Source organism: Notothenia rossii (assembly GCF_949606895.1).
Source record: "Notothenia rossii genome assembly, chromosome: 6".
In the NCBI taxonomy this organism is placed as follows: domain Eukaryota; kingdom Metazoa; phylum Chordata; class Actinopteri; order Perciformes; family Nototheniidae; genus Notothenia; species Notothenia rossii.
Genome location: NC_136909.1, coordinates 1,249,350 through 1,259,349, shown reverse-complemented (window position 1 = coordinate 1,259,349; position 10,000 = coordinate 1,249,350). Strand labels below are relative to the sequence as shown.

General features: G+C 46.1%; 1 protein-coding gene across 1 annotated transcript in view; it reads left to right on the top strand.

The window, feature by feature from the left end:
• The first annotated feature begins 7,930 nt into the window (after positions 1–7,930).
• LOC307043320 (docking protein 2-like) overlaps positions 7,931–10,000 on the top strand; it is a 17,652-nt gene continuing 15,582 nt past the window's right edge. The window contains exon 1 of the mRNA XM_079687698.1: positions 7,931–8,542. Within this exon, the coding sequence (XP_079543824.1) occupies positions 8,483–8,542 (60 nt within the window). The 5' untranslated portion in view covers positions 7,931–8,482. The remainder of the gene's footprint in view (positions 8,543–10,000) is intronic.

Below are 10,000 nucleotides of genomic sequence, written 5' to 3'. Positions count from 1 at the left end.
CAGAGAGTCATGACAGGGAGTCAGGACAGAGAGTCAGGACAGGGAGTCAGGATAGGGAGTCATGACAGGGAGACAGCAAAGGGAGTCAGGACAGAGAGACAGGACATGGAGACAGGACAGGGAGTCAGGACAGGGAGTCAGGACAGAGAGTCAGGACAGAGAGTCAGGACAGGGAGTCAGGACAGAGAGTCAGGACAGAGAGTCAGGACAGGGAGTCAGGACAGGGAGTCAGGACAGGGAGTCAGGACAGGGAGTCAGGATAGGGAGTCAGGACATGGAGTCAGGACAGGGAGTCAGGACAGGGAGACAGGACAGAGAGTCAGGACAGGGAGTCAGGACAGAGAGTCAGGACAGGGAGTCAGGACAGGGAGTCAGGACAGGGAGTCAGGATAGGGAGTCAGGACATGGAGTCAGGACAGGGAGTCAGGACAGGGAGTCAGGATAGGGAGTCAGGACAGGGAGTCAGGACAGGGAGACAGCAAAGGGAGTCAGGACAGAGAGATAGGACAGGGAGACAGGACAGGGAGTCAGGACAGGGAGTCAGGACAGAGAGTCAGGACAGAGAGTCAGGACAGAGAGACAGGACAGAGAGACAGGACAGAGAGTCAGGACAGAGAGTCAGGACAGGGAGTCAGGACAGAGAGTCAGGACAGAGAGTCAGGACAGGGAGTCAGGACAGGGAGTCAGGACAGAGAGTCAGGACAGGGAGTCAGGACAGAGAGTCAGGACAGAGAGACAGGACAGAGAGTCAGGACAGAGAGACAGGACAGAGAGACAGGACAGAGAGTCAGGACAGAGAGACAGGACACAGAGTCAGGACAGAGAGACAGGACAGAGAGACAGGACAGAGAGTCAGGACAGAGAGACAGGACACAGAGTCAGGACAGAGAGACAGGACAGAGAGACAGGACAGGGAGACAGGACAGGGAGACAGGACAGATAGTCAGGACAGGGAGTCAGGACAGAAAGGATCGGAGTGATGTGGCATGTTTCTCTAGAGCGAGTGAGCGATCTGGCTGCTGCGTGTTGGTAGTGGTTTATGGATGTTTGGTTGAGGCAGGAGAACAGAGCATTACAGAAATCAAGCTGGGATGAAATGAAGGCATGGATAGCATCTCCAGTTCTGCGTTGGACAGAACCCCCTGAGCTTGGCAATGTTCCTGAGGTGGATCAGGTACGGGTCAGGAGTTTGATGTGTTTGTCTAGTAGCATAGACTGAAGGTTGCACCAAGGTTCTTGATGTTTGCCCTAACGTTACCACTGAATGAACCCAGGTGGCTCGCTGCCTTAGAGGCGATGCTAGCAGCCGCTAAGATCAAGACTTCCGTTTCCGAAGCATTGAGCTGTAGGAAGTTGCTTGACATCCACTCCTCAATGGCAGACAGACATGTGATGAGGATGTTGTATCAATGAATACATAAATGCTTTGAGAATAAATCCATACAAATATTTCATCTGTGGAAGCCGTGATGCTGTAAAAAGCACGACCAATCATCTGAGCCGGCTAAAGTAACTGGATGGCCTACCTGCCTGTCAGCCTTCCATCTGTGCACAAACTGATCTCGTGCCCTCATTGGTCATGTGCGCGTTCGTGTGTGTTGGAGGAGGGGCTCTGTGAGGAAGTGGCAGATTTATTCCGGCTGTATTTTCAAATTCTAGCGCACTCCAGCTGGTTTCTCCAAAATGACCTACCCCACCTTTACGGTAAGTGAACATGAAACTATTCAGCAAAACATAATAATCTAAGGTATTGAGTTTTGGGGATAATACTTGCATACAAATCTATAAATGCCTTCAGGTTTCTAAAATATATATTTTGTGCTAAATTCCACAGTGGATTCAGCAAAGATTCACATGTTTGCATGATTTTAGTTAATCAGTCGAGTCAAGCTTAGTTACACGTGATGGTAGCTAGTGAGTGCTCTTACCTGCGCAACCAGACTGTATTAAAACTCTTAACTACCAGTTCTATCTACTCTACTTTAAACAATTACAAATACAAAATCAACTTCATGTATTGAAATATCAATCTTCATTTTAGGTGTCTCTTCTTCTTTTAAATTAAACTTTCAGATGTGAGACATTGAAATACAGTAATAGTATTGTTTATTTAAAAAAAAGGAACCACTCCTTACAGTCAACTTCGTATTTCTTATTGTCGAAAGCAGTGGTTCTCAACTGGTCAGGCCTCGGGACCCACTTTTTACTTGGTCAACACACCCAACATTTTGACAAATCTATTCAACAAAAAAACGTGCTTTAATATTTACGCTTTTCAGCATACAGTATGAATGAAAGTGAAGTACAATGCATATCTCCCTCATATCCCTTCACAGAACTAAAGAATGCTTTAAAGGTTTAATGAGGTGATGGAATCAAAGCTGAACTGTATCACATAAAAACGCACACATGCTGAAAACCCAACCCCAGCAGGGGGTCTGGGGGGGATTCTCCATAAACTATGCATTCTGGTACACTCTGAGAAGAGAATAAATAAATCTATTACTACCCGACATATTAATAATATTTGATGCCATTGTTCGTTTTTCACATTGTTCTGACAGCTTGCTGCTCCACACAGAGAGAAGAGCAAAGAGGAGATAGTCTGTGAAATAGTTTAAATTGTGGGTAAGGGTAGATAGCTCCCATTGTTCTGTGACCTGTCAATCATCAAACCGGGGGTCATATTTCATTATGTGTTCATTTTTATCTGAAGTTAGAGATACACTTCATTTTTATCGCCTGAAAATGGCAACATGTGTGATGAAGGTGTTGCGCTGGGCTATATCATGCAATTGAAAGTGAAACTTAACCTCGCTCCATTGCGGAGATATTCCCGCGAGAGTGCGGAAAACTTAAATGAATTCATCTATTTAAAATGTGAAATGTTACCAATATACTCACGGACCACTTGGGGGCGCTCACGGACCACACTTTGAGAAGCACTGGTCTAAAGCATTTATTACACACATGTTCCCCTCTCGTATTCCCAGTGTGGATCAACTGAGACAGCGTGGAGTCCAGGGAGCTGAGGAGACTTTGGGAGAAGCCTCAGTGTGATGATGTCCTGTTTATGTTTACTTACTGCTACTCTTCCTGGGGTCCGACACTTCAAACAATACAACAACAATACAACAATGATACAACAACATTCAAGACGTAAGTCCTGACATCATTAACATCATCATCAACATCATCAACAATCTCATCCACTTTCAATATCAATCTCATCCAAGGATGAGTGCACAAGACCCCCACCAGCACAAAGCATGAGATACAGCAGGTTCACAGCTCACGGGTCATTAGGAGATGGCCCTTCAATCTGTTCTTGAAAGAGGCTCTGGACTCTATGTCAGCAAGGCAGTGGCGGTTCTAGACCAATTTGACTGGGGGGGCCACTGGGGGGCCAGTTATTTTCTGAGGGGGCACAATAAATGCAGGACGAAAAAGAGAACTAGACAGTATGAAGTAATTGCGCGTAAGAAAACAATGCAATACAGTTATTGGTATTTGTTTCAGTCCACTTATTTATTTCAGATATATCTTATAGTTATTACTGTTAGCTTCAGCTTAAGTTATAGTACCATGTTTGCACTAACACCATATCATATTTATATAAAGATAAAGGCAATGAACAGTTACATCTCTACTTTACATCTACAATTACACGGATACAATAGTTGAGCTCACCTTCAATTACCGTGGTAGTCTCTCGAAACGTAGGTTTCAATCAGTCTTTCTTGGATGCAACAGCCTCTGATGATCCCAGATGAAAAGTGTTTGTTTTTTAGCGCTTCAGCCGGACAGTGAAAGTGAGTGCACCGCTCTAATGGGTCCTGAGTGCACCGCTCTAATGGGTCCTGAGTGCACCGCTCTAATGGGTCCGACTAGAATGACGAATAACGTTAGTTCCGCCTATTCCGTCATTCAATCAATCGTGGAATAAATCATACTTTTTTCATTTTTTTCCCTTTTTTCCCTTTTCATTTTTAGGGAGGCCACAGGGGGGTCAGAGGTCAGTGTTAGGGGGGCACTGCCCCCCCCCCCCCCACTAGAACCGCTCCTGCAGCAAGGTAGTTTGTCAATGAGTTCCTTTATAGCTCTGTAAGACTCAGAAGAGTTCAGAAGATGTGTCCTGGGTTTAGGTGCCCGTAGATGGCCTGATGTAGCTTGGTCGTGGGTTTAGGTGCCCGTAGATGGCCTGATGTAGCTTGTCTAGTCTTATGGTCGTGCTCGTCTCTTGTGTAAAATATTTGATCATAAAAATAAATTGGACATTTTTTAGAAAAGTGATAACACGAGATTGCAGACGTTTCTCAACCGGAAGCCATGATATGTTTCTATGTATAACTCCAATATGAGTGCGCTTCGAACAGTGGAGAGCGAGTCTGGCAGCCTGGTTTGGAGCTATTTGTAATTTCTGTAAATGTGTTTTTGCTGCTGATGACCATGTGACCGGACAGTACTCAAGATGTGACAAAACCAGAGACTGAATGATTTGTTTCAAAGTGGTTGCTGTTACATACTTTGTACATTTTCTCTTCACAGCTATGCTCCTTCCCATTTTAGTTACTTTCTATTTGCTTTGTCCACCGTAAACCAGAATCAAGAGCAATGCCAAGCAGCTTAGTCTCGTCTACCTGTTCCACTGGCTGACCAGCCGGCGTCAGGCTTAATGAGGAGGATTGCTGCCTAACACATGTCTGGATCCGAACACCACTGCTTTTGTTTTTGCAATGTTGAGTAGCAGTTTGTTATTGTTGACCCAGTCTGCTATGGCTCTAATCTCTATTTGAAGTAGTTTAACTCACTGCATGTTGATGCTGTACTGTACATTGTGGAATCATCAGCATACATTATTACACTGGACTTATTTAATACGTAAGGAAGGTCATTTGTGAATATAGAATACAACAAAGGCCCAATTGAACTTCCCTGTGGGACCCCACACTGCAACACCTTACTTTCAGAAAAGCTCCCATTGAAAAAGACTCGCTGCCTTCTCCTAGTCAGGTAGCTCTCCACCCAACACATAGTAACAGAACCAAAGCCATAGCAACAGAACCAAAGCCATAGCAACAGAACCAAAGCCATAGCAACAGAACCAAAGCCATAGCAACAGAACCAAAGCCATAGTATTTGAGTTTGTTCTGCAGCAGACTGTGATCGATCACATCGAAAGCTGCGCTAAAGTCTAACATCACAGCTCCTACAAGCCTCCTATCATCCATGCTCTTGAACCAGTCGTCGGTCATTTGTCCAAGTGCTGTTCTTGTAGTGACCGTCTCCGTAGGCATGTTGGTAGTTCGTTGTCAGATTGTTACTTGAAAAGTAGCATTGAATTTGGGTGTATTCTATTTCTTCTATGAATTGACTTAACACTGGGAGGAGACCGATAGGTCGACTATTGGAACCAGCAAAGGATTTTCTTTTATCCTTGGGTAATGGGATGACCTTGGCTTCCTTCCAGATCTCGTGTCCTGTCTGTGGGTTTGGCTGGAGAGGACTGAGGTCTTTCTCTGGGAGGAGGACCAGGCCTGACGGAGGAGGACCAGGCCTGATGGAGGAGGACCAGGCCTGATGGAGGCCTGATGGGGAAGGACCAGGCCTGAGGGAGGAGGACCAGGCCTGATGGAGGCCTGACGGAGGAGGACCAGGCCTGAGGGAGGAGGACCAGGCCTGATGGAGGAGGACCAGGCCTGATGGAGGAGGACCAGGCCTGATGGAGGCCTGATGGGGAAGGACCAGGCCTGAGGGAGGAGGACCAGGCCTGATGGAGGAGGACCAGGCCTGATGGAGGAGGACCAGGCCTGATGGAGGAGGACCAGGCCTGATGGAGGAGGACCAGGCCTGAGGGAGGAGGACCAGGCCTGATGGAGGAGGACCAGGCCTGATGGAGGAGGACCAGGCCTGATGGAGGAGGACCAGGCCTGATGGAGGAGGACCATACTGGGCACAGCTGTCCCAATCACATGATGGTCCTGTTTGAAGACACACTATTCACTGTATTGGTCTTTAATGTCATATCTGCTTTTCATTTTCTTCTTGCCCCTCTGAGAAAACAGTGAGGCAGTCGTGTCCTTCAGGTATGTCCTCTCCTAACCCTAATGACAAGAAACTATTCTCCATGTCTCTCCTACATCAACATGTGTCCCCTCTTCTTCATGTCTCTTCTACATCAACATGTGTCCCCTCTTCTTCACGTCTCTTCTACATCAACATGTGTCCCCTCTTCTCCATGTCTCTTCTACATCAACATGTGTCCCCTCTTCTTCATGTCTCTTCTACATCAACATGTGTCCCCTCTTCTTCATGTCTCTTCTACATCAACATGTGTCCCCTCTTCTTCATGTCTCTTCTTCATCAACATGTGTCGCCTCTTCTCCATGTCTCTTCTACATCAACATGTGTCCCCTCTTCTTCATGTCTCTTCTACATCAACATGTGTCCCCTCTTCTTCATGTCTCTTCTACATCAACATGTGTCCCCTCTTCTTCATGTCTCTTCTTCATCAACATGTGTCGCCTCTTCTCCATGTCTCTTCTACATCAACATGTGTCCCCTCTTCTTCATGTCTCTTCTACATCAACATGTGTCCCCTCATCTTCATGTCTCTTCTACATCAACATGTGTCCCCTCTTCTTCATGTCTCTTCTACATCAACATGTGTCCCCTCTTCTCCATGTCTCTTCTACATCAACATGTGTCCCCTCTTCTTCATGTCTCTTCTACATCAACATGTGTCCCCTCTTCTCCATGTCTCTTCTACATCAACATGTGTCCCCTCTTCTCCATGTCTCTTCTACATCAACATGTGTCCCCTCTTCTTCATGTCTCTTCTACATCAACATGTGTCCCCTCTTCTTCATGTCTCTTCTACATCAACATGTGTCCCCTCTTCTTCATGTCTCTTCTACATCAACATGTGGCCCCTCTTCTTCATGTCTCTTCTACATCAACATGTGTCCCCTCTTCTTCATGTCTCTTCTACATCAACATGTGTCCCCTCTTCTTCATGTCTCTTCTACATCAACATGTGTCCCCTCTTCTCCATGTCTCTACATCAACATGTGTCCCCTCTTCTTCATGTCTCTACATCAACATGTGTCCCCTCTTCTCCATGTCTCTTCTACATCAACATGTGTCCCCTCTTCTCCATGTCTCTACATCAACATGTGTCCCCTCTTCTTCATGTCTCTACATCAACATGTGTCCCCTCTTCTCCATGTCTCTTCTACATCAACATGTGTCCCCTCTTCTTCATGTCTCTTCTACATCAACATGTGTCCCCTCTTCTCCATGTCTCTTCTACATCAACATGTGTCCCCTCTTCTTCATGTCTCTTCTACATCAACATGTGTCCCCTCTTCTCCGTGTCTCTTCTACATCATCATGTGTCCCCTCTTCTTCATGTCTCTTCTACATCAACATGTGTCCCCTCTTCTCCATGTCTCTTCTACATCATCATGTGTCCCCTCTTCTTCATGTCTCTTCTACATCAACATGTGTCCCCTCTTCTCCATGTCTCTTCTACATCAACATGTGTCCCCTCTTCTCCATGTCTCTTCTACATCAACATGTGTCCCCTCTTCTCCATGTCTCTTCTACATCAACATGTGTCCCCTCTTCTCCATGTCTCTTCTACATCAACATGTGTCCCCTCTTCTTCATGTCTCTTCTACATCAACATGTGTCCCCTCTTCTTCATGTCTCTTCTTCATCAACATGTGTCCCCTCTGAGATTCTCTCTCTTTTTGATCCATTTCTATAAAAACCTGTCTGAAAATGAGCTGATCAAATTTTGGCCACTTTATGATGTCATAACGATTTTTTGTCTTGTGTAGCCATTAGCCAATCAGCAACCGAGGTAACCACCCCCCCCCCCCCCCCCCCCCCCCCTTATCACCTGATCTCCTCTAGAGCTCCATTGAGTTCTTTGTAACCAAATGTCTCTCAGAGGGGCGTGGGGAGGGGCTCCTTATTTTTCATTTAAAGTAACAGACAGAGAATCAGCACTTTGGAAACAGGGCTGAAACAGAGGGGATTATGGGTAATGCTGCAATGACCTGTTTGGTGTTTCAGCCAATCAGAGACAGGCTCTGGATATATCTGAGACCTGTGATATATTGAGGAAGAGGAGGATGATGGGGACCTGTGAGTACTTGTGACTGCCTGCAGTGTAAAGTGTTGCACAGCTTCTTGTTTCAACACCGTGGTTCATGAGCGAGGCGGAACAGGAGGTGAACAAAGACCACAGAAGAAGACGGAGAGACAAAGTGTGAGAGAGGAAGAGGAAGAGGAGGAGCGTTCACACGGAAACTTCTGCTTTACGAGTTTCATCAGAGCAGGAAACTGAGAACACAACCACAGAGAGACGAGGCGACGAAGAGGTGAAGAAGAAGAAGAAGAGAGGAGGCACACAGCCCGGGGAGGCCAGAGACTACCAAAGAGGAAGAGGAGGAGGAGGAGGAGGGGGGTCGTGATGGAGGAGGACATCAGGAAGCAGGGGATGTTGTTCCTGCAGCAGCAGAGGTTCGGAAAGGTAACGCACAACAATAGATCAATAATCAATACATAGTTTACTCCTGTCTGCATAGAGGGACGCTCAGAGGGGTGTGTGCTGTGCAGGACACACACTCAGCAGGACACACACTCAGCAGGACACACACTCAGCAGGACACACACTCAGAAGCTCAGAGGACTGTGTGCTGTGCAGGACACACACTCAGAAGCTCAGAGGACTGTGTGCTGTGCAGGACACACACTCAGAAGCTCAGAGGACTGTGTGCTGTGCAGGACACACACTCAGAAGCTCAGAGGAGTGTGTGCTGTGCAGGATACACACTCAGAAGCTCAGAGGAGTGTGTGCTGTGCAGGATACACACTCAGAAGCTCAGAGGAGTGTGTGCTGTGCAGGATACACACTGTGTGACGTGTGTGTGACGTGTGTGTGTGTGTGTGTGTGTGTGTGTGTGTGTGTGTGTGTGTGTGTGTGTGTGTGTGTGTGTCTGTGTGTGTGTGTGTGTGTGTGTGTGTGTGTGTGTGTGTGTGTGACGTGTGTATGACGTGTGTGTGTGTGTGTGACGTGTGTGTGACGTGTGTGTGACGTGTGTGTGACGTGTGTGTGTGTGTGAGTGTGAGTGTGTGTGTGTGTGTGTGTGTGTGTGTGTGTGTGTGTGTGTGTGTGTGTGTGTGTGTGTGTGTGTGTGTGTGTGTGTGTGTGTGTGTGTGTGTGTGTGTGTGTGTGTGTGTGTGTGTGTGTGTGTGTGTGTGTGTGTGTGTGTTTGTTCATCACAACAACAATATGAGATGATGTGTTTTTGTTACTATTGATGTACAGACAGAAGAGTGAAAGGATAACAATAAAAAGAAACACATATTTAAAAATAACACAAATTAAACTCAACAGATCAAATGTTAAAGTTTGTTAAATTTTCTAAAATCAATCTATAGAAAATGTAATAGTCTGCTTCTGTCCTGTTTGGAATTTAAAAACCAGCTGAGTGATGAAACACTGCTCAGTTTATTATGAAATGTATTTCCTGTTCTCAGTGTTCTGTGTATTATGGTCTGTCTCGTGTCCCAGAGGCCGGTCCTACGAAGCTGGTTCTCTTTTTAGCAGGCTAGATCTCCATGGTAACTGATGCTGAGCGGCTAACCTGCCCCGGAGCAGGTTAGGTTGCAGGCTAAGAGCTCAACTCAGTGAAAGCACTGCCTGCTGACCAATCAGAGCTCAGTGTGCGGAGTTTAAAGCGATCAAGTCATATTACAGGAGAAAGGAAATACAGAAAAGCTGCCGTTGCAGGAAAGACGGCCGGCAGAAATCAGCGACTGTGTGAACGTGAACATTAATAGAATATCACCTCCCATCTTCAGAGCTATCTGACTATTAGAACATTAGCGTTAAGAACGCTTACTTAAAGTGGACCTATCATGCTATATTTGAATAATATATTGTAGAGCCATACCGATATAAAACATGTCTGTGAAGTTTTTTTTT